The sequence below is a fragment of the Mesitornis unicolor genome, unplaced genomic scaffold, assembly GCF_000695765.1.
Source record: "Mesitornis unicolor isolate BGI_N332 unplaced genomic scaffold, ASM69576v1 scaffold11255, whole genome shotgun sequence".
In the NCBI taxonomy this organism is placed as follows: Eukaryota; Metazoa; Chordata; class Aves; order Mesitornithiformes; family Mesitornithidae; genus Mesitornis; species Mesitornis unicolor.
The window spans coordinates 12,217-37,575 of record NW_010184938.1 but is presented as its reverse complement, the minus strand read 5'-3'; the positions used below and the strand labels follow the sequence as shown (position 1 = coordinate 37,575).

The following is a 25,359-nucleotide window of genomic DNA, read 5'->3' as shown; positions in this document are numbered from 1 at the left end:
AGAGGCATCAGGAATCAAGGTTTGGGATGAGGTGAAGTACCACTCTTGGCAGAGGACGATCTCTAGTGAAAAGCAGAGATTAAATTTTTACATCATTCCCCGTTCTGGATGTGTAAACAAAGTGTAAAAGCAGCCTTGGGCATTATCTGAACAGTTAGGGTTTGCATCTCGCTGCTTTTCTTTTGTTTTTCAGATTTTCTATGTATTTTTACTCTTCACTTCTCTCCCACCTCTCCAAAAAATCTGACTCCTAATCCTTTAGGTAATCATTTAATCCAATGCGTCGCTGTTTGATAGATTGAGGCTAAGATTACATGAGTCACCCTCGTTTGGAAGCCATCCTTGTTCTCGTTAAAGAGTCAACAATAACACCCAGGCACTTCCAAGGGAGCTGGCTGCAAGAGATCACACGCAGTGACTGGAAGATGAGCACATTAATGTCCTGTCAACTCACCACGCTGCCTCCATAAATCCAAGTGTAAAGCAACAGAGCTCTTGGGAAAGAAAACTGCTGCTTAGAGACTATTAAATGTCACTTAACATGCAGCCGAGTTACAGGGATGGGTATACGCGAGACGTTCCCACTTCAGACTTCTAAGCACCAATGTTAACGTTTTCTTAGAGCATCTGTGAAGCAATTTTTGGGTATAAACTAAAGACAAACATAAATAAAACCCAGTTGTTTTTTCTCACAAGCCCACTCCATCCAAGACAGCTGCTCTGTAGCATCGCTAGGACCACAGCTACTGTCTGTGTATTTTTCCTCTTCCCAAGCCCTCACCTTCACGCTCTCCAAAAACCCCACATGATTGACCCGGTACCAAAATTCTACATGAAATGCATGAACAGTTTTCATTCAAATGAGCATAATGACAGCATGGAAAAAACCCACTGAGACCAAAACCCTTTCCGTTCTATGGAAAAGTACAGAGATGCAGCTCAGAGTCACAGCTACTCAGATGAAGGGGGTATTTTTTTTGCTTCCTTTCCAGATCTGGACTTCCAAATCTCAACCTTTAAGCACTGCTGCAATCCCATTACTCAGGCTGACCACACACACAGGCACCTTCAAGCCCAGCCCTGCTACTTACCCAAAAAGCAAGCTGAGGATGCAATTCACATGATAACCCCAGAACGAGTAAGGAATTTTTGCATACAGAAAGCTGCTTTAACCAAACTTTCCCTTATCAAACTGGAATTTAAATGACATCCACAGTGGGGCTAAAAGGCTGCAACTCAGACTAAGAGTAGAGTTGACTGCAATAGAGAAAAGGGAAAGGTTTGCCTTCATCTCCCACTAAACAAAATAAGATGGTTCAGACATTACCCAAATTCTCCCAAAGTTCCCTTGGATGCTGTGCATGAGATTATAAGCATCACTTAGCTAGCCAAGTCTGCTGGTACAATGCTCCCCAGCTATTACTGCTCCTGACGCATCTTTTGGAAAACACAAGCTGTTTCATCTAAAAACCCGCTATTTATTATTAAAAAAAGCAAGCACCCAAATGAACCAGAAACATCAAGCGTTTTCCCCGGGCTCGTTACGTTTTTGTAGTTCTCCATCGCTCATCTTACTCAATTCGCAGCCTAATTACTCATGCAAAAATATGCTGGGAGATTTGGAGGCCATAAATATTCATTGAGGAGAAAACATGTTTTGGTTACCCAGCTCCTGCAACAAATGGTTCTGGAGAGACACAAAAAAAAATTACCCACAAGCTTGAAAAACAGCAAGCACGTGCTAAAAAGATATCTGCAGTCTGTCCTTATGGGTGCGTGTAAAAGGAAGAGAAATTCATGCTGTGCTTTTATCACCGAGCAACTCTTGGTTCCTCTTATCGGTTTTTCAAGCACGTATCAATCTTCACTGACAGCTCTCTCAGGTACTCATTTCGGATGAGCACCCGGTGCTGCTTTATCAACACAAGCAAAACCATCTAATTACATCTGTTGGACCAGGATCTTTCTCCTAAAAAAAAGGATTTCTGGGTATGGAGGTGATGCTTTGGAAGGCCCTGAGCCTCATGCATCATTTCATCCAAGATCCACACCACTCAGACTTGATCTGGGGAAAGGACACAGCTGGGTATTGCCATCTCAGTTCAGGGCCATTACCTTAGAAGTCTCACTGGAGTGCTGTAACGTGACTCAAGGAGAGCAGCAAATCCATCAGAACATGAAAAAACAGGAGGAAAAAGACACACAGACTTCCCAAGTGCTTTTTTTGCCCAGCTTATGAACTTCTTTGATGATTTACAAACATTTCTTTACTGAATCCACTTGGCGATGCAGGATGAAACCCTGCAGGAGGTTGCCCCTGACACATCCACTGGGAGATGGCTTGGCCAAAGCCCAAAACGAACCACCAAACACCTACCACCCAGTTTCTCATCCTGCATGGCATCGTCACTGCCTTCCCTGCAGTTACCGAAGAGCCAAGGAGATGCAACACCCTTGACCCTTGCACCCCCGTGGAGAAGCCCTTTACTGGGGGTTAAACTGAGACAGAAAGCCACAAGTTCACCCTCTACTGACAACAAGGAAGAAAATACCCATCAATCACCCATTATGTGTCACTACCAGGAGTAATAACTTAATCCTGACATTCAGGTGTGAAATCAAGTATACTTAAATAGAAAGAGGAGGTCAGGGCCATGTAAAATTTTCATTTCTATTTTTATGGTCCTCCCTGCTGGACAAAGCAGGCTGCAAAAGTCTATTTTAGGGAAGCTAGCTAGCGACCGGCAGTATTGTCTGTGTCCTCACACGTAGCTAAAGGAGGGCTGCCAGGGGTGACCAGCCTTATCTGTTGGGCTCTGCTCCAGGTTCTGCCCAGGGGAAAACCACCAACACATCTCCGACATCCCCTGGCAGCCACATCAAGGCCACAAGCGCATCCCAAATTTCTAGGATACACGCACACGAGCACGCAGCAGCATTACTGAATACACTGCAAGAGACCTGCTGGGAGTTCACCTCGATTTTGGCAACAATGATGAATTGCCAACATCAGACTTGCACTCGTGGCCTCGCGTCGGCGCATTCAGAGCCCTGCCAGGGCACTGTCCCATGCTTCCAGGTTTTCTTTCTTTCTTTTCCACCCCTCATTTAGATAATGGCATCTTCTATGCAAAGGCAGCCCTGAAAACAAACCTGTCCAAGTTTAAGGCTCTTCACCTTTTGCCTTAAGAGATCTCCTTTCACTTCATATCCCATTTCCAACCCTGCCCTTGTGCAGGTCTCCAGTGCTGCCCTTAACACCTGAGAAGACACCGAAGTCTTTGGAGCAAAGCAGCTCCACAGTGATATCTGCAGCATCTTAAGACCATGTTTTATTTGGAATATGGGGTGGAAACCAGAGAGCAGGAACTTTTTGGCTGGGATTTTAAGCTTTTGGGATAGCACAAACAGCATCTCAAGGGGATCCTTTGCTTTGCCTCTCTGCCATGGCTGTGCCAAGTCTGGACTCATCCCTTTCAGATTTCAGTAATTTTGGTTAAATACCATTAGACAGAGAACTATGCCTCAACTTCTCCACATTCCCATGATAGGGTGGTGTGCTGAGCTGCAGCAGGAAGCCTAGATTCAGCTGGGTTCATCCCTCTTAAACCAACACCTAGGTTTAAAGGCAAGGGGGAAGAAGCAACAAGCTACAAGTTTCTGGAGCAGGGAGGAGAACCTCACTTGAGTGATGCTCAGCACAGACATTGGAAAGGTTGGGCAAGGGAAGGACCGTTGCCTTGCACTCCTCCAAGGTGAATTGGAAAGACAGGTGGACAGCACAGACTGACTCTTTAGCTTGGAGGAGACTGAGAGGTGCCCTCATTCCTGGGGATCCATTGGGAAAGGGCAGTGTCAGGAGGAAGGAGCCAGGCTCTGCTCTGGGATGGCCAATGCCAGCACAAGGGGCAATGGTCCCAAGCTGGAGCACAGGAGGTTCAAGCTGCAGATGAGGCCAAAGTTTGTGAGTGTGAGGGTTCTGGAGCACGGCCCAGGCTGCCCAGAGAGGTTGTGGAGTCTCCTTGTGTGGAGACACCCAAAGCCCTGGCCGTGTTCCTGTGTGACTGCTGTGGTGATCCTGCTGTGGCAGGGGTTGCACTGGGGGAGCTTTCCAGGTCCCTTCCAGCTCCTCATATTCTGTGATCCTGTGAACAGGGCTCTTATGTGGAGCCAGGGACAAGATAAGAGTGCCAAGCACTGTGTCACTTGTCACACCCCCCAATTCCTCAGATGTGCATGCACTACAAAAGCAAAAACCTTTCTTCTTAAAAAAAGACAATAGGTTTTCTCATTAAGTTTGAGGCAAGGCAAGAAGAAGATGCATTCTTTTTTCCCCATACTATCTAGAGGAGCAAGGCACTTAAAACCCAAGCAAACCCAAGGTGAAGCACCTAGAAGGGAGAACGCTGCCTTCGTGCAGAACAACCTGTCCTATGCAACTCCCCCCCCAGCACCTCCCTTGGCTTCACAAGCACCGCTTTGAAAACACTCTCATCAGGAAATTCGGAGGGAGGCCATCTCCCTCCCCCCGCCACACAACCGGTGTATCCACTTTCCATTAGAGTATAGGAAGCTTCGGGAGCCCAACATCCCATGCTGACATCAAACTGCTAAAACAGGAGTTATCAGATGGAACGCGTGGGTCAGCATTGTGCCTCGAGACATAAAAAGGACCTTGGTATTAATGTGAGGAAATGTGACTATTGTGTGCAGAATGATACCCATTCAGGCCCAGACCACTTGTCTCTGGACGCTACTCTCTCTGGAATATCCTTGGCGCCAGCATCCAGCATTTCTCCTCGTCCCCTTAAAGGAAAAAAAAGGAGCCCTTTCGGCAGGGGCCGTGGCTTTAGTACACCCTGTTTTGCTCGGCGGCCGTGCACGTGCGTGCCTCTGGAGCAGATTTACAGGAAACTGTCGATTCTCTGTATCTAGGAATGATCGATTGTCCAGAGGGTGGAACAGGCTTTAGTTCCTCATCAAGCATAAATCGTGTTCTGTTATTTCCCACCCCCAGCAAAGCTACATCTTGCTTTCCGATTGGCTTTTACTTTCTTTCCCCCCCAAAAAATACTTCTAGCACCTCTTTGCAGCCAAAGTCACCGGTACGAGCATCAGCTGTGAGTGGCAACACACACTGCAAAAAGTTGAGCAGCCACAGCTCCCACAAACACCCAAGTCTAGGAAAAAAACCCTGTACAAAATCCTCTACTGCAAACCAGAGAAAGAAGGTGAATTGTTTTAAAAACCTAGACTGCAAAAACAAGATCCAAAGAATTGTTTTAAAACCCCAAGCTGCAAGAACAAGGTCCAAATGATGAAAATATTTACCTGGCTGATTTAAGGGAGCTACCAAGCAAATAAGAACACTGATCAGTGGCAAGGCTGTGGACCTGCACACTTCACATATCAAACTTCAACAAATGCAGCTTGCAGTGCCTGCCTGCCAACTTTTAGGCTCATATTCCTGTATTTATTTGTAGGGATTTATTTCCAAGCCTGCTGCAGATAAAGTGGTAGAATCCCCTAGGGTTGGTGTTTCTGCAACAGGCTGAAGGGATGCAGGTACACACACCTGCAGCCCAGGCTCAAGGGATTTATGGAAAAGCCCACACATAAAATACAAGGAACAGTCCGATTCACATCTGGCTAACACAGAGACAACAGAAGGGTTCATACACCAGAGCATCAAGCTGGATTTTCCACCTGGAGCAAAAGGGTAATGTCCCTACTGCTGTGGTGGGGGGGGTCCCTCTCTGACCTGGGGCAGAGATGTCAGGGTAATGGGACTTCATTTGGGTCAGGAATGCGGTGCTGACTCCTGCAAGAATACACACAGCAGGGTATAGACCTCACATTTCCCTTGTACTAATTTACTGTGACTTAAGTCTCAGTCTCTCTAAAAACCATTCTGAAGCCCCCCAAAAAAAGGCAGACCCCAGGTCCAAAAGCATCCAATTTCAAATGAAGACCCACCTCCATGTTGGAGCTACTAACATTTACTGAAAACAGAAGTCTTGCCACCAAAACCTAAGCTGGAAGGATGAGAGGCAGAAAAGAGTAAGAATAATAGTAATAATAATAATAATTAAAAAAAGCTTTTCATCAGCTACCACAAGGAAGCAATAAAACACCCAGGAGAAAGGACCCAAGTGTCAAGACTGAGAAGCATTTTAGCACCTAGGCACCTGCACTGATTTGAGCTCAATATCCCAAGCAACAGCAGCCAGCAGTAATTAAAAGTGAGATAAGCCATACCTTAAACTCTAGATTTCTTCAAGCGATCCTGTTTTATACACATCTGTGTGCACAGCCCAGCATTTTATGACAATGGTTAATTGTTGGAGTTTTATGGGCTGTGCTATGTTTTGTTGGCTCAATGTTTAATCCCACGCAGCGATCTTTTTAAAAGAAAATTACAGTAAAGTGCATCCAATTATGCTCCTAACGAGCTGTACATCCATCATATGGAGATTAACAGCTCGACAGGATGATGGCAGAGCTGTCACCACGGCTGTAATTCCACTTGTGTTGCCTGCTAGCACCCAGCCCCTGAGGTACCAACTCCTCCCCCTCCCCAGCAGGGATTTTTGGATCTTTTAACCCTACACTAAAGGTGGGCAGCAACCTCACAGCAGCTCACCAGAAAAAGTCTCAAGCAGGAGAGAATCTGGACACTGTGTTCTTGGAAAAGGCAAAAAAACTGAGATGGGGATGGAAAGACAACATTCCCACACTTGCCTTTTCATTGTGTTTAAAGAGCACCAGGGGATCTGTAGCATCCTGGTGTGTGAGCTCCCCTGGGGGCTGGAAATGAGATGTTTGGGGGGAAAAAAATCTTGTATTGTCTGGATAAAACCTGCTTCCCCCTTTGCCTCCTTTTTCTTGAGCTTTTTCAGCTCCACAGTTTTGTTCCAGGAAGGGAAAACCTGGACATAAAACAAGACACCCAGAGAGCAGCAGCAATGCAAGGGCATTTCTGAGAGATGTCCTCTCGCAGAGTTGAAAAACGAGCAATACGCTCCCAGATACGCCTTGGCCATGGCACAGTTAAACCTCATTTCTGGAAAGGGTTCAGAAAACTTGTGGAAAAGGTAATTTTCTTTTTTTAGCAGTTCAGGCTGCTTTCCTTAGAAGAGCTTAAGGGGGCTCACCTCAGCCACTTCCAACCACCTAAGAAGTCAGCTTTCCAGGAGGATCAGCTACGTCCTCTGCAGCCAGAGACTGATTTAATACATAGAAAAATCAACCCTGGAAGGTGCTTCAGCAGAACCACCTCTGAGGCAGAGCTGACAGCCCAGGTGACTCAAACACCTGGAGTCTGAGGAATCCTACGCCTGATGCTCACAGAGAAGAACCTGGGTTTTGGCTCCCTGGACTGCTTTGATGCTGTCAAATAAATCTCACTTTACACCTGCCCTTACTGAAAGTCTGGACTTTGTTTCTGCCTGAAGTCCATTTTTAAAGCCTCCATTCTTGCATTTGGAAAGGTGACTCCAGCACGTGAAAAGCCCATTTTTCCTTAAAAAGCCTAAACATCTCAGTAGAAGAAAATAGATACAACTAATACCGCTGTCACAGACAAGAGTGCTTGAGGGAAATAAGGAAGCCTTTTCTGCCCTGTTTTGAATGGAAGGAAAAACACTTATAAAAAGCCCAGGAGGACACACAAGGAAAGGCAGCTTCTTCAGACACAGAAGAATCCACAGCACTTGCATTCCTCATCCCCGAACAATGCACCCCACGGCATTAAGCCCAGACTTGTCATAGCAGAGTACAGTTCCCCTTAAATCTTTCAATTAAGATGGCATCTGTAAAATTGCAGGCTTGAAAATTGCTAGATATTATTCCTAACTTAAAGTCACCACTCCGATTCAAAAAGTAGACTTCAAGATAGTCAAGCAGAGGATCAAGGCCATTCCTACTCCCCATCGCTGTTTCCAATAATTGCTCACTAGAGATCAATTGGCACTTGCTCGTAATCTAAAAATAACTGTCAGCAAATTTAAAGGACTCTCCGATACTGTAATGCCAAGTATAATCCAGAGCCCTCACACTTAATCTCCCAAAATAGTCAGTGCCCACACAGGCAGGCTCCAGGCTGCCTCCAGCTGCCAGGATGAACCCCAGGCTGCTGCCCTGTCCCAGAGCTGCATTTTCCTCCACACATACCACAAAAGCCAGGTTTGCTATTCCTCCTCCACCACCATTTAGCATATGCATTGCAGAAGATGTTAAAATGGTGTGCTGGAGGCCAAAAGGAAAAACATCTAGGGATTTCATTCTAATAGGAAGCATTTTGGATACCTGCACAATCTGTGTGAACCAGGCTGTCTGGAAGTCATCTCCAACTTGCTCCCTGTGCTGGGCAAAGTTTCTAAAAGACACTGGCTTGGCAGGGAGGGCACAAAGAGCACACTTTTGGGCAGGCATATCCATCTGCAACACAGCTCCACAGCCATCTCTTTGTCCCAGAGAATGGAAGCCCCTGGGATACATTTCACTGGTGTGCTCATCCCCAACACTGCACTGCACTGCAGTCACCACCACCAGCAAACACCATCCTAATCCCCTGCATGAAGCTGCCTTACAGCAGGCACAGATACCACTAAAACACATTTAGGAGAGTTTAGCACTTGGACCCTCATCTGGAGCAAATAGTTTGTATTTATAACTAGAGCATGACACACACCAGCACTTCCCTGTACTACAGGCATAGCTGTGCGCTGCAGGGGCCAGATCTCCATCAGAGAGGTGTCTAACAGGCTGGTTTTCTCTTCATTTTTGCTGTCTGTCTCAACACAGCAAGTACAGGGATTGCATGCCTCCAGCCAGAATGATTAAGTCCAAAAAGCACACATCAAACCCCAAAAGTCCCTCCACACTTTCTTCCTTTACTGGCTGCTGCTTCCAGCCAGGCAGCAATGGACCTGGGTGATCCACTGCTCCAACTCACCTCCAGGATTTCAGTTAAAACTTGATTACAAACCAAAACCTGCAAAACCCTCAGGAAGCCCTAGAGTCATGTCTAAAGTATTTACAGTGACCACATACACCAGATATCCCAATTTCTCATTAGAAATTACTCTCCTCCGGTGACCAGGCCACAGCAGCAAGAACAGAAGCAAGGCCCCAGATTCAAGGCCTTTTAAAAATAAAACCACCTCAGGACACTTCAGGCAGGTGGCTGAAGACCCACTCATCAGCCAGCCCTTTTTTTTTTTTTCCCTTAAATCCAATAAAATTGCTCCAAAATCTTGTGGTAAGGAACAACCATGTCTCTCAGCCCCATCCTGCGGGTGGCACTCACCAGTGGCATTCGGTGGCACCTCCAGGTTGACGTTGACGAAGAAGCGGATGCTGTCCCCCGACACGATGGAGGAGTTCACCGCGTCGAAAAGCTCCTCACCCCCTGTCTCCTCCTTGGTCTCACAGCCATCATCTGTGTCGCACTTGAGGTACCCTGACAACAACATGGAGAGAGCAGTTAGCAGGGCCGCACCGAGGCGCAGACATACCCACCGATCATGGCTGCCAAGGGCTCCAGCGAGGCCTTTGCAGCACCCAGGGCCTTGCGAGGGGCTTCTCTTAAGCCCTTGTTTGTGGAGGAATGAAAGTTATAAGCAATCAGCTCTGACATTATGGGATTGGCCTCAGGTGTGTGTTCGAAGGACTGTTTTACAGAGCCTGGCAACAGCCAGGGCTTCGCCCACCAGCCTGCTCAGCAAGCTAATGGTGCAGGTGGCAAACCCAAGCAGATACTTCTCTCAGAGAAAAGAAAAAACAAAACCAAAACACCAAAATCAAACAAAAAAACCCCCACACAGAACAACCCCAGGATGAAAACCCTGACGAGAAGGCATAAAAATGTCAAAAAGCGACCCAGAAGCAAGAGCTGCGCCACAGCCCACCCCAAACACAACAGGTTCATCAGCTCAAGTCACCGGCAGCACAGCCGTTTCACTTGCGATTCAGCAATTTGAAACTGAAGGGGGGGAAACAGAAAGGGAAAAAAACATTTCCAAGGAGACACCTGATACAGATGGACAGACCCACAGCTCCCCACAGGGCAGAGGAGCAGGTCACACGAGGTGGCAGCACCAAGAAAATGAGACAAGTTTCCCAATTACAGCGGACAACTCCTTAGCCTTTTGCAACACTTTAATTAGAGTTTAACCTAGCCTCATTCAACAGCAAGCTGGTTCACTGCAACATTTTATTACGAAGCAGCTGGAGGACTCTTGTGGTGTTCTCGTGTATCATGTTTAATTAGGAGAATTAGGGACATTATAGAATGTCAATTTTTACATTACCAGGATTATTCAGCAGCTTCTACCCATCTTCTGACAAGTCTTTTATGACTAATTTGAAGCAGGAGGGATATATTTCATTAGCTTGCTTTAGGGCACTACAGCAAAATGAAAAGGGTGAGCTTCAAGGCAGAGGCTGAGTGAAAACTAAAATATTGATGACTTTTTTAAAGCCTCGAATAAGCAATCGTAGAGGCGGCAGCAGCTGAAAGCAGCACACATGATCTGGGAGAGATCTGGAGCCGACAGCTCACCACTACAAAAAACAAGCCCCAAGCAGGGAGGCCACAAACAGGAACTCTGCGACACAGGACAAGGGCTGCAGCGCTTCCTGCTATGAGCAATGTACCGATGGGCACTCATCCCAACAGCTCAGCATCTCCCCAGGAGGGCTGCAGGCGCTTCAACCCTTCAGGTGACTTCTGAGCTGCCTATCTGAGGCATAGGAAACCCAACAAAGAACTCAGACTAATCCTCTTCCTGATCTCTACCTTCTTCATCTACCTGCTCGACAGGAATCCCCAGGAGGGCTGCAGGCGCTTCAACCCTTCAGGTGACTTCTGAGCTGCCTATCTGAGGCATAGGAAACTCAAAGAACTCAGACTAATCCCCTTCCTGATCTCTGCCTTCTTCATCTACCTGCTTGACAGGAATAAACTTGGATCAGTCCTATCAGAAACTGCTCTGAAGGCTTCAATAAAAAGCATCCAGGTTGCTGCCGTTTCCACCCAGCCTGCTAAGCAGCCAGTAAAACACACCAAGGGTGCTGTCCTCTGCTGCTGCTGGAGCTTAGGCAGCTGTTTCCATCCCTGCAAGACAGAAACTTGCCCAAAGGCAGAAAGAAGTGAGGTGAGGAAAGTATAGGAAACAAAGGAACACAATACCTAAAGTATCATGGCTCTGTGGGTACCACCAGGTATTAAACATCTGCACATGGGCTGGCAGATGTGCCAGGACTGAGGGGCAGCCTGAGCCCTGGATGGATGGACACCAGCCAGACAAGGTACCTGCTGGCATCAAAGCACCACAAAGCTTCATGCAAGCATCGCAGACCCAAACAGAGCCAAACCTGGGGTTTGGTTCACTCCAAAATACATGATGGACACACCATAACCTCTCCTCAGCAAAGCAGAGCACCCACCAGTGCTGGCAGCCTCGCCCCTGGTGCCAGGAGAGCTTGGGCAACCCTCCAAAGCAAAAATCAGCCACATAAAATAATAAAAACTTTTAAAAATCAGGCTCAAATCCATGACCCTGGGCTCCTCTATCTCAGCCATATCCAGGACCGCATCCCCAGAGAAGTTATCACAACAGGTCCGCGTTTCTTCATCCTTCCTACTTGGTCAGATGGGAGGGACATGAAGGGCAAGATGCTTCAAGCACACAGCTCTGAGAACATGACTGAGTTCTTCCCCACTGTCCTAATGCAATTAAGACACAGATGGGTAAAAGCCAAGCAAGGAAGATGATTTCTTCACTTTTCATCCCACTGGAACTGGCTTGATAAGGGCATAGCAGTGGTGGACTCAAAGCAGAGAGGACTGGAGACAGGACTGAAGCAGGACAGAAGCTGGAAGAAGGGCAAGGGTGGAGTAGGATCAGAGGGTTGGGCAGAGGTCAGCGAGGACTCTGGCAAGGGAAGCATCCTCTGTTCCTCCCTCTTTAGAGGAGGAAAGAGCAGAACAAAAGGCAGCAGAGCCGTGCGTCCCTTGGGCAAGGGGCGGACAAAGCACTCAGCTTCCAAATAATCCCAAACCTGGGCTGTACAGGAACTGCACTCCCAGGCAGGTGTCTGCTTTGTCACTAAGCCACCTCAAGGCTCCAAACCACTCCTGTTTTGACTCCTTCAGCCTGTTATTCCACCAGGCATTTTAAAACACGAGCAACTTATGGCTGTCAAACGCGGGGTCACCTCAAGGTGAGAAGATGAGCTGTGTGCATGGCAGATGCACCTCCCCTTCCCTCCGAGCATGGCTCAGAAGCTGCCTCCAGCCCTGGCAGCTGTTTCCCCACATCACCGAGTGCCACCCCTGCTGCTTGAAGGGCATCAGATGCCACAAGCAACAGGAGAAGCTGCTCAGCTCCTCCGTAAGTTTGATCAGCATTTCGCAGAAGTTTAGAGCAGGATCTGATGTGGTTGTTGCACAATTTGTGTGACAACCTGTATCAACCAGGTTTCCCTATGTAAGCGCAGCCTCAGTGGTATTTCAGAGCCTGTGCCATGAGCAGTTGCTTCAGAGAGGCAGAGGAAGGGGTCAGACAAGGCCTCAGATCAGCTGGGGAAGAATTTAAGATCTTCAAAGTGGTGTTTCCCTTCCCCATCTCTACCGCTGCAGATTGCCACCTTCATAGGAAGGCAGCATTTGCTGAAGTGCCATGAGCTATACAACAAATTGAGGTCAGACCTCTGAGTACAGGAAGTGCCACTTCAGCCTGAAATGCGATCTAAAAGAAGTCAAGAAAGGAGATTTTGCTGAGTAAGGAGGCCAGAGACAGGAACCGAGTTAAAGTCGGATGAGAAGATCAGAGCAGCCCTGAAGCAGCACTGAAGATCACCTTCTGTGGTCAGGATGATCCCATTCAGTCCACCCTACAGGACTCATCTCATGGAAAAGAAATTAGGACATGAAAAGTGCATGAGAACAAGGACAGCAGGCACCACCCTTCAGTGCTGCAGGAACAAAATCAACCCCTCACCCTGTGCCACCATAAGTAGCAGATGCCTTGACCCCAAGTCTTTGTGTACCTCAGCCCACCATATGCAATGTGAAAATAAACAAATATCCCCAATTTATGCTATTTCTCCAGCCATTCCCCACTGCAGCATCACTCCTTCCCCTGCAATTCATGCCTGGCCAAAGCCTGTCTTGCTTCAATATCTCAATATCCAACCCAGCCTTCTCTCCTTACTCCCATCACCTTCTCCGATCCTCTTCATGTCCCCAGTCCTGCTGCTATCAACCCTCTCACAGCCCCGTCAAGCTGCTAGCCCTGCAGTTATTTAATTTCTGAGCTGAGTTTTAAAGAGCCCAGGGCTCTGTCAGGAAGAGCAGTGAATTGAGGTGGCATTACCTCCCCCTCCACTGCCTTAGTGGCACCTGGCAGCTGTACCTGGGGTAATAAAACAAACCAGCAGAGCAGTAGTTAGCAGGAAGCACAACTTCAACCGCATTGTATATGTTCCTAGAAAAAGCTTAATTGCTCTGTGGGAGCAGCACTTACAGCCCAGGGGCTGCAGACTTCTCCAAGAAAGATGAAATCTTAATCATCAAATGCCATTTCCTGGGAGAAGAGCAGCTATGTTGCTAACAAACATCATCTCACAACCCAGCTTGAGACTTACACCAGACACAGCCTCAGCACAACCTCTCGGTGTGCCTCTGAGTATTTTAATCAACATCTGCAAGCACACACACTAATCAGGAGGTCAGGAGCACGAATGCATCTGTCCACACTTTGCTACAGGCTCAGCTGAGCACAGCAAGCCAGGAAAGCAACTAGGAAGGAGGTTTTTTGGAGGAGATGGTGCATTTTTCCTCTTGGCATTACTCATTTTCTGCTCTCAACTTCCAAGGTAGTCTGCACTACCAGGATGGAAATAAGTGTTATCATTGATAGCACCAGATTGCACAGCAATGCCCGTTCCCTCAGCCAAATCCAAGCTCCAGCTACCAGAATCATGGAGTGGTGTCTCCTCCTCTTTAGGAGTGGTAGTTGCCACCATCCACAAAATCTCTTAAAAAAAAGATCAGCTAAGGTTACATTAAAAGTTCTTTTGAGTTCATATGAGCTCAACATGATCAGCTAGCTGTACTAAAAGCCATCTCAAATGGGTTTGTAGGCACAGAATTGCAGGACAGTCCTTTATATTGGTTTTGCAAGTCAGCACTCATGGTCACCCCAGCAGAACACAGGAGCTGCTGTCAGCTTTGGCAGCCTCAGACATTTCACCCTGGGAAAAGCAAAGTTTTTCTCTTCTAATATCACTGCTTTGAGTGTTTTTGTCCCCAATCCCGATCCATTCACAACCAAAATCCAGCGGTTGGCCCCACTCTTGGTGCTTCAAGCCAGAAACTTCACGCAAGCCAAGTAACCAGCTCTGCTGCAGGAGTTTGCTAGTTCTTGTTTTGGCAGAGCCCAAGAGCTCTTTGCATCCACTTTCTCCAAAGAAATACGCAGAGGAGCAAAAGCAGCAGTAATAATATATATATTAAATGGCTTTTAAAGGTAAAGGGGCATCAACAGCGACATGGGAATTACCCTAAAATCAGGTCTGGTTCTTTGAGCGTCCCAGTACTCAGCTGTAATGTAGTGTTAAGGAACTCAAGAGAGAGAGATTTAAGCTGTGCCTACCTAAAAACTAGTCATTATATTAGCATTAAATGAATAAAAATGTCCATTTCATCTGATTTTTCCACTCCCATGGGTTTTTAACTTGCCCTAGCCAGCAACAGACACTAATTTTCAAGAAAGGTACGAGGTTTTAATTAACCTGCGCTGAAGTGATCAGCCTGAGCTTTAAGCTATCAAGAGGTCTTGCTTTGCTCCCATAGTACTGCAGGCTTACAGACTCACTGCGTCACTCCGAAAATACACCAATTCCCAACATCGGGTGCAAAAGGAAACTCAATTAATAACGGAGCCTCCACCTCCACGTTGACCTTTACACTCCGCACAAAAACACAGCCTCAAGTTGCCTCCAAAGGTCAGATAACCTTACAGTTCCTTAATGTTGGCAGGGATAAAGCAACCGAAGGATTCAGGAGAGACCAGGAAGAACTTTGTACAGGTGTTAGCCGTCCTCCAATCTGCACAGAATTCTAGGAAAAAGGGTTTAAATAGCATCCTGCGCTCTCACAGGCGCTAACCAAGGCGAGCTTCTAGTCACACCTCATATGCTGATTTCAGCATAAGCACCTACTTCCCAAAATAACTCTCCCAGAGAAAAAGAGAACAATTGCATGCACAGAACAACCTCGTTTACTTAAATATTTTGCCTAAATTTTTCATGTCCCTGCTGAGGTTATACTTCATCGTTAGAGAGATTACTTTTTTTTTTCCAAGAGTCTAAAAAATCAGTCGCAAAAAAATTCCTCCCTAACGAACAACTCCATTTCACAGGTGAGAACTGCAGCGCTGCAGCCACGGAGCAGCGCCCTCCGAAGGCTGCTATCAACTCACATTTTGCAGAGCCATCTCCCACAAAATTAAATTTTTAAGCCGTGCCGATTAAATAAAGCAGTTTTGCATACAGCTGGATGCTTGCTAGAATTTTAAGCTTTCCCCTTTGGATCACAGTTGAGAGATTCCCTGGCAAGGCTCACTATTCTTGTCCTAAGGAGATTTACCTATCCCAGCCACGTGGACAGCATTTACACCAGGCCAGGAGAAGACAACTGGGGAGGTAAGGGCTGTCCACTGTTAAGGGTGCATCTGCAGCCCAGAAACCAACCCCAGCCTGGGCTGTATCACAACAAGTGTGGCCATGGGGCCAGGGAGGGGATTCTGCCCCTCTGCTCTGCTCTGCTCACACCTCACCTGCAGGGCTGCGTCCAGCTCTGGAGTCCCCAGCACAAAAAGGCCATTGAAGTGCTGGAGCGGGGCCAGAGGAGGCCACAGAGATGATCCAAGGGCTGGAGCAGCTCTGCTATGGAGACAGCTGAGAGAGCTGGGGTTGTTCAGCCTGGAGAAGGCTCCAGGGGGACCTTATAGCGACCTTCCAGGACCTGAAAGGGGCCTATAAGAAATCTGGGGAAGAGCTGTTCACTGGGGCATGGAGCAATAGGATGAGGGGAATGATTTTAAACTGAAAAAAAGGAGATTTAGGTTGGATATGAGGAAAAAGCTCTTCCTCATGAGGTGGTCGATCAGTGGCACAGGTTGCCCAGAGGTGGTGCAGGCCCCATCCCTGGAGATATTCAAGGCCAGGCTTGATGGGGCTGTGAGCAACCTGCTCTGGTACCAGTGTCCCTGCTGACCGCAAGGTTGGACTGGATCAGCTTTAAAAGGTCCCTTCCAACCCAACACATGCTGTGATCCTATAGTTAAGGCTTGGACTGCTTAGGGTTTGCCCAAGAGGGGTCCTGAGCTTACCTCCCATGCTTCTGTTAGAAGACCTTCTTTATTAAGCCAAATATTATGGGTTGGTACAGACTAATGACTTCTCTGGGCCATCTAGATGGGATTTAGAGAAGTGTTCTTCAATCCCAACCCCTCCACAGGTAGCTTGAGGAGCAGAAGAGCTGGGGAAGGCTTGGATGATGCTTCCCAGCTCTCAAGCAGTCACTGGAAGGTCATCAGATATGGGTTTGTGGCCTTTTGGAGTAACAGCCCCCTGCTGTGGAGATGTCAATTCAGGACCTAAAAAGCTTTGAGTGTGCCTCAAAACCACAACCACATCTTGTTAAAAAGAAGGTAGAAACAAACATCTAGCAGGTGAATCACCAAGACCAGACCCACATCCTTTAAGTAACACATCCCTCCACTGCCAGCCAGCCAGCACTTCAGTCGCATGTCTCCAACCCTACTTGGAGTCAGGCTTTTGTCATGAAGAGCCAGAGGAAAACAAAGTTTCCCTGCCACTTCAGTAATAATTTGTAACAGAACTGAAAGAACTGATCTGCTACAAAAAAACAAAACCAACCCACTACACCAACACCCAAGCACTTTTGAATTAACTCCAGTATTGTATTTTGCAGCCAGATTTCTAGGAAATGTTGTGAACAATCCAAGTAATTCAGTGGGGCTTTGTTTTTATTTTGTTGTTGGGTTTTAAACAAAACACAGCAGCACGTGGAATTTCGGTTCTGTACCAGAACCCACAGAAATCAGGAGCGTTCATTTTATTACAGCCCCAGTTCTCAGAACTAAAAACCTACAAGCGACCTGCAAGCCAGACCTTCAGGCTCTCCATAGGTAGCAGTAGTGCATCTCCTGCTGGTAAACCGAGCATCTCAACGGGGGAAACCCATTGCGAAAGGATTTGTTCCACAGAGACATTGAGATTAAGCTCCTACTTAGGCAAACAATTCCAAGACAGATAAAGATAAATTTTAAAGAAAACCTCAAACCCTGCACCACACATACCAAACTGAACAACAAAAACAAGCAGATGAAATATGTCCAAACATCCCAAGCCAGACTGGGGCCTTGGGGCCCTTCAACACAACTACAATTTATTGTGCCAGCAAAACCAATTAATAAGTCAGAGGAGACGACCAAGCAGGGAGGGATTTGCTCTGGAAGACAAAAATTTATGTGGCAGTATCTGTTGAGCCAGCTCTAAAACAAGACAACAATTCAGATATCCCCAGCGCTACACTGGGACCCCCTTCCTTTGGCTCTTGCAGGAGGAACTAGAAAGCCTTTGGTTTTGCATCTTATCAGGGAAAGTTCTTGGGTCAATTAAAAAGCTCATCATAAATGGGCAGAATTTAAATCACTTGCAGCTAATACCAATGTCTTCAGAGCTAAAATCCACTTGTAGCAGGCACTGGATATTCCCCTACCAAGGAAGGTGCAGGAGGCTGACAGCTAAGAGACAAGTGTGGGGCTTGATGAGTCCTTACGCTGAATGTTGATTGCTGAGCTGCCTTTCATCAGGACGCCAATTATCTTCAGGTTTGGATTGTGTCTGCACAATCACCTCATTAGTCACTTGAATTCGCCAAGAAGAAAACTCATTTGACAAAAAAAATCACCCTACTGAAGGTTCAATTGACCTAAACACACAGCCTGCTCATGGGGAATAGGTGGGACACTAAACACTGCTGAGCCCTGACAGGTTTTGTTCATTTGCTTGTGTAAGAGGCATGTTCCACGGACTCAAAAGATGAGGAAAACCATGGATTTTCATCAGCAAGATACAGCAGAGGACAGCTATTACAACTGACAAGATCCACGGGTTGAAAACACCGCATGGCCAACAGCTGCCACCACACTCTCCATCAGAAGCCCCTACCTGGGCAGGCACAAACCGATTTCCTTATTTTTCCTCTTCATGTTGCCTCTACAGAGCAAGTTACAAAACCCATATCCCATGCATTTACCTCCTGCAATGCACTAAATACCACAGAAATGGCTTTCAGTCAAGTTCTTCCAGTGATAGGGAAGAAACAAACTGGAAACAAACTTGTAGCTAAAGACATGAGCTCCTTTAATTAAGTTTCTGGATTTTTAGCCATTTAAGAAGTTATCAAATAGGTTGGTACATAGTTGGGACTGTAACAACCATCTCAGCTTCTGAAATAGTCATCATACCATCCGTTCCCTACAAAATCCTGTTCATGGGCTTTCCTCAGGGCCTCAGTAATTAACCGAGCTACAAATTAAGTACTTCAGAAAGTTTTTAATGAACAGCAAATATCCAGGAGATTCGTACAAAGCTCTGCTTTGGTGGTTGCAGCCAAAATTACCCTCGCTACAACGATTTAAACCAAAACTTCTGAGGTTTAACATTGCAGCAGCTGCTGTTGAGAACACAACGAGGCTAAGAAAAAAAGTTCGCTGGCAAAGACAAACACAGTCTGTGAACAGAGCCCCAGATATGGTCAAACAAAAACATCCTAATGACTGAGGATACAGAAAACCATATGTATATGTAAGATCTCAGGAGGAGATAAGGAAAAAGCTCGACTGCAAAAAGTAGCGTTACCAAAAAGACGTTTCTCAAAGGAGAAAGATATGATTAAAAATAGTTATTTTTTTTTTCTTTGCCCCACTCTCCCCCACCACACAGCTTAGAGGAAAGGGTTTTTATTTTAAAGGTGGAGCAAGAGCATCTCTTGGTCTCTATGACCTGGCAGATCCAAACCAGCAGTGCCAAAAACCAGCTTAAATGATTAAGTAGCTCCATTTCAAAACAAGCCGTTTTGAAACTCTAAAAAGGTAATTTTTTTTCTTCCTCTGCCGTTTCCTCTAGTCCTGATAAAGGTTTTGGGTAAGCCTTCAAGAATCTGAGCACATGAAGCTTCAGTACGGAGAGCGCCAAAGCGCTGCCTCGGAGGCATGTGAATATTCACACTGGCAACCAGGATGTGCTCTCCCCTCGTCTGTGCAGAAACACGCAAGCCCTCGGTTAAATCAAGCAGTAGAAGGTGACTCATCGCTCAACAGCTGAACCCTTCAGAAAGGTCAGTTTGTAATGAGGAACAAGAATGACAGCAGATTTGAGTGCGAAATAACCAAGAAATCCACTGTCTTTTCAGTCACAGTTAATGCAGCATTCAATACTGCACACAGGCTCAAGAGGAACTTGCGAGTAACCTTCCCTCCTTCCCCCAAACCTTGCAGAAGCACAACAGGAAAGCAGCAGGCACAGTTTCACAAAGTCCATGGTAGCTCTAAGGTGCTATCTCCTTAAGACAAAAGGGGAAGACAAATAGGGCAGAAATAAATGCTCACTGTCATGGCACCAAGTTGCCTATCTCGTAGGAGAGCTTTGCACAGGGAGTGCCACAACTACAAATACCTGCACAGATACCTGCTTTTTTCACCTGGACAGTTCAACATCGAGTCCTGAAAGGGGGCATGTAGGGTCTTTCCACATAAGATGCTAGGACAGACAGCAGTGCTTGTGTTCCCCATGGCAGGAGGGCTTGGGGTAAAGGAGGTGGCTTCAGAAGACTGCCACCTTCCTCTTTCCTCCAAGGACATTTCTCCTAAACCCTTACACTGCTCTCAGCCAGATGCTGGGGGCTTAGTCACCACTGCTGGTCCCAACCTGGACCACCCTCTTACATTCCAGGACCTGAAAGGTACCTATAAGAAAGCTGGGGAAGAGCTGTTCACTGGGGCATGGAGCGATAGGACAAGGGGGAATGGTTTTAAACTGGAAAAGGGCAGATTTAGGTTGGATCTGAGGAAAAAGCTCTTCCCCATGAGGTGGTCGATCAGTGGCACAGGTTGCCCAGAGGTGGTGCAGGCCCCATCCCTGGAGATATTCAAGGCCAGGCTTGATGGGGCTGTGAGCAACCTGATCTGGTACCAATGTGCCTGCTGACTGCAGGGTTGGGCTGGATCAGCTTTAAAGGTCCCTTCCAACCCAACACATGCTGTGATTCTGTGATTCCCAGGCCTCAAGATACCACCAAAACACAGCCCAAGGGGCACAAGCAAATCAGGTAAAGTTTGGAGCAGGATTACCCAGACCTAGTGCCACACATTCACTCAAAAAACCTGCAAATACCAAAGCAATAAAGCCTCCCCGAGGTCAGGCATTAACTTCTGCCCTTCTGCAGCTCTTCAGAAAAGGCCTCTTACAGCTGAGAGTGCTTGCTTCCAGTTTTATCAACAGCAGCACTGGATATAATGCAGCAGGCATCTGGCAGACATTTGGCTTCTCTTTCCCAGATGTTAACCTAAGACTCGGCTCCCTGAAACAAGGATACGTCCTATGACAGCAACAAGCATTTACAGGCTTAAAACAACCAGAGCATTTTAGACTTCTGCTCTCACTATTTACAAGTTACTCCAAAGCACTGCACCTTCTCAAGGGCAAGAAGCACCAGGCACTTAAATGCTACATCCCAAAGAGGCCAGTCTTAAGTTGAACTCAAGATATCTCCCTAACAACCCCTACACATGATACTTCTCCAGAAAAAGAAGAAGTTGGGATTTCACTGCACTTCAAGTTCGGTTGTATGATACTTTGGCCCTTAGTCAGTATAATATCTCTGAGAGCTCAGCCACCTTTCTTGAGGCAGGTGATCCAAGTTTCCAAATGCCACAACTTCATTCTGCTTCCAAGAAAAAAATATACCTTTGAGAGCACTTTGTACTAAAAGATGCATTTACCGGAGCCCTCCATCATTTGCCTGGCGCTCTTGGCAGGATGTCTCCAAAGGGATCCAACACCTACACGTGATCTCCACTCCAAGAGACAAGCAAATACACCTGCCAGCCCGTATTACAGGAAAACATCATGAAAGAACTTGAAAAACAAGGATCCACCCAGAATAGTCACTGATGACAACATGATTATTGACTGCTTTGAGTATCTCCAACATCTACAGGATTTAAAAGACACAGAGTCTGCTTCCAGTACAAGATTACACAACCACCACACAAGACCGTCTTCACATGCTGCTTGAGCTAAAGAGATTTTGTATTGCCTGTTTCAAGTTCTCAGCTAACCCTGCAGTGCAGCTCTCCCTCCAATAAGGCGACACCAAGCACAAAGAAGTCAAATGATACTTGCCACTCTCTTCAAAGAAGTATCCATTTCTTGACATCGCTGCTGGTGGAGACTCTAAAAAGACATAAAAATAAGGAAATATAAGATTCACCAAGATGCTAAGTGTCTTCACCTTACTGCAAGCTTGGATTACAGTAGAAAGCCAGTACCAAAATCATGCAGGCATCAGATTTTCCCAAATGTGGCAACTTCAGCCTTTTCTTTATTGACTTTAGCATTTACCAGAATATCTCATACAGTTACTGCTTGGAAAAAAGTTAAGTAGTTTTTGGACTGGGACCACAAAACAGCAAGATAAATGATTAGGACAAGCCTGACCATCTCAGTGACCAATCAAACCTGAACAAGTGCATCCAGTAGTAATACTATCTAAGCATCTGCAAAGCTTCTATAAAAAATACAAGCCATACTGAAGTCCAGGTTGTAGCTTATGCTCAGATGAAAAAGAAACAATTTAATTTAGAATAAACAACTCAATTCAGATGAAAACAGCAATTCACACCCTATTCTGCTGCTCCTAATCATGAGGATATCCCAAAACACTGCTTGGCACTTGAAGATAAGCCCCAGAGCACTGCAGCCTTCCTTGGCCCACTTCCTGAGCTGGGGTCCTGCAGCAAACACCATCTGCACCAACAGGGGCTCATGAGGAAGCCACAAATGGGAAGTGACACTGACCAAGAGTGAGCCCACAAACGCTGCAGCACCAGGACCGATTCCCCACAACTCATTATTTAATATACTTTATTTGTTAGCAAGTCAGTTCTGCAATTTTCTGCTGGAAAATCAGGTATTTACGATGCAGGGAGATGTTCAAACAGCATAGGAGCATCTGCTTTCAGGTGTGATCAAAGCCTGGTACCTAAACCCAGCCTGGCTGGTTTTAATGCTAACAGCATCTGACAGTTCAGACTGCGTGGGCTGGAATCACAGGTGTGTGCCCCATTTTTTGGTGATCTAACAGCTCTTCATTTCAAGCCTTGAGCAAGAGTCACCCAAGCAGTCTCTTATAGAAAGCTGCTACGAGATGCTGCCTCTTTACATGCTTCTTCCCAGCCAAAATGTAATCAGAAAGAGGAATAGATTTGTTCTGTCTTTCTCCACTTCATTAGGCTAATCAAACATTACCTACGCAAGCCTGGGATGAATTTGGGCCAACAAGGAAAGAGGTTTTGCCTGCTTTATTGTTCTACAGATTAGGCTTCCTGCTTTTAGTTTGAGGTATGAGACTGTTTTCTCTACCCCATAACTTTTGGCTTACAGGTGACGTGTTTTTGGCTTCCCCCCTCCCCTCCCTTTACAGTGTGCCACAACTTCAAGCATCGCAATTCATCCTGCTCCACCGGGAGCCTTTGTGGGACAGACGGATACGAGTCACACCACTGACGGCAGCACCTTCCAGCCCCGACACTTGTCACAGCCCAGGGTGGCTCAGACCTCCCAATGCAGACAGCATTTGGCTGCACAGGTTCCTGGAGGGACACCCTGATGACCATTTAAAAACCCAAAAAAAACAATACATAAACCCAAGGGCAATTCAAGTGTCTGGTCCAAGAGAGAAACACAATGTTCATCCCAGAACAATTGGTCGGAGGAACAAAGCAGGGTGACCAAGGGGCACCCATTAAAGGAGTCAATTGTTTCCCTCCACCTGGAAGGGAAGGAGAAGACCCATCCAGGCTGATTAGCATGCTAACGATCAAAGGAAAGGTTTTTAAAGAGGCTCTTATTGTGTAACCATTGCATTTACGCATTTCAGAGAAACAAACAAAATACGCCTAGGCAGATGGATTACCCAAGGAACTGACATTCCCACCAGGATGGGATATCCATTTCTCACTTCTTTTATGACTTCTGAGGGAGCCTGAAGCAACATGTTCATCCCTCACTAGGCAAAAATGCTTTTTCTTCAACTGAACACTCCTGTTTCCTTGGGTTGATAACATCCAAGGAGCCCGAATTCAGAGTTGGCTGCTTTCCTCATTAGAAATACCTTCTAAACGTAATGTTGCCTGGGTTGGTATCACACCTTTATGGGAGACTCTGGTTTGGTCACCGCTTGGACTAGGCATGAAAAAGGCAAGGCTGGGGGATTACAACAGGCAGTGCCACTTAATTAAGTGGCACTTGTCCCTCTGAGTCACTAATGAGGGATAGTCCCCTAGGCAACATGCTCAGGCAATTATGTTGGAGGTGCTGTTTTTTCAGATGAGTCATAAAACAGAGGTCTTAACCTTGTAATTAAAGATGCAACGGCACGTTTGGGAAAAAAAAAGCAGCACCAGGCGTTCACCCTACTATGTCCTGGCTAAAGGCCAGCCCTGGTAATTTGTCTTCCCCATACATAATGGTGTCCCATAGCACCAATGGTATTCAGACTTCAAAACAGCCTCGTCGGAGCCTTTTGAAGAGCTGGTACAGCCCCTGCGGAAGGGGATACGCGCATGTTAGCATCAGCAAGGGTGTGTAATGTGCCCAGGAGGTAAAGGGTGATGGGTGTTTACACACACAGAGCGTTGGGACTGGCCTAAAGGTCAGCGCATCAGCGGGAGCAGAGGTAGGAAGGGCAATTTGGGAGCCACATCATCTCTATCTCTGAAAATCACCGAAATTTTTAACCATTTGGGAGCCACATCATCTCTATCTCTGAAAAATCACTGAAATTTTTAACCGAGCACAGCAATGGAGACAGATTTGGGGGAGAAGGTGATGGATATCCTTCCTCCTTACACATCAGCTCCCTTCTATATGGAGACAGATTTGGGGGAGAAGGTGATGGACATCTTTCCTCCTTACACATCAGCTCCCTTCTGCCTGTATTTCCCATATTGGTTTAGCACAAGCGAGCACATCTCATGTTTATGGGATGCCAGCTAAGGACAAGGCCAGCTAGCTCATGCTTAAGTGCATGCTCAGCAGCAGCCAGCAAGGCAAACGTATCAGCAGGCTCCACAAGCCTCTCCTCTCGAGGCTTATGGGATTGTAATATCCAAGGTCTCAGCTCCTTAGCTGTGTATTACTGAAGATGGGAGCAATGGGGTGGGTATTGCAGAACAGACAGCAAGGCAGAGTCCTCCCTCTTTCTCTAGCAGTGAGGTATGTACCCCCAGACAGACAGCATTTCCTCTAACCATCTCAACTCCACTCTGGAAAAAAGAGCTCAACCAAGGGGCTGCATAAAACACAGCAGTAATTGATGCAATTTCTAAGCTCAGGGAAGTCTGGGCAGGAATATGAGTCTCCAAATCCATTAAAGATCAACATCACAGCACTCCAGGGTTTGCCTGAAGCTGCACAAGTGCGTCCATGCAGCATAAATCAGCCCCTGCAGTAGCCTTTGCAGGCTGGAGGAAGACAACATACAGTTTGGAGAGCATTTTAGTACCACAGGGTGGGAGTTTCCTCTCTCCGCACCAGAACACCACTTCTCTCAGATCCACTAAACCCACCTTGCTCGCTCCATTCCCCCAGGATTTCTTTCAGAGACTTCAGCAATTAAAATAAGCCAAGCAAAGCAATTTCAGCAAGACATAAGGGCAGGCTTCTAGAGAGAGACAAAGCTGGAAAGCATTGCCCTGGGGAGCTAAGACACAGAACACAGCAAATTCACTCTCGTGTCTCTACTACCTCTTAGAGATGTCTACGTCCTCGCTCTCCAGAGACTGCTTTCTCACCTAAAAGGATAACAAGGCTCTACAATTGCTCTCCCTATCCAGAAGGGGAACAAGATGCCATCTCCCATTATCTGCCAAAAAGCATGTGGTATAGCTCTTTTGACACTTCAAGCAGTGCTCTTCATTTTTAAGACTTAATTTACTCCAGTAAACAAGTCTCTACTGCCACCCCACCTTATTC

At 46.6% G+C, this 25,359-nt stretch overlaps 1 protein-coding gene across 1 annotated transcript in view; it reads right to left on the bottom strand.

Moving 5' to 3' along the window:
* The window catches only part of LOC104540782 (sodium bicarbonate transporter-like protein 11), a gene marked incomplete at both ends in the record, with an annotated part of 43,057 nt that extends 21,499 nt beyond the window's left edge, over positions 1-21,558 (bottom strand). The window contains 2 exons of the mRNA XM_010184667.1: positions 9,311-9,463; positions 21,508-21,558. Of these exons, the coding sequence (XP_010182969.1) occupies positions 9,311-9,463; positions 21,508-21,558 (204 nt within the window). The remainder of the gene's footprint in view (positions 1-9,310; positions 9,464-21,507) is intronic.
* Positions 21,559-25,359: the final 3,801 nt, after the last annotated feature.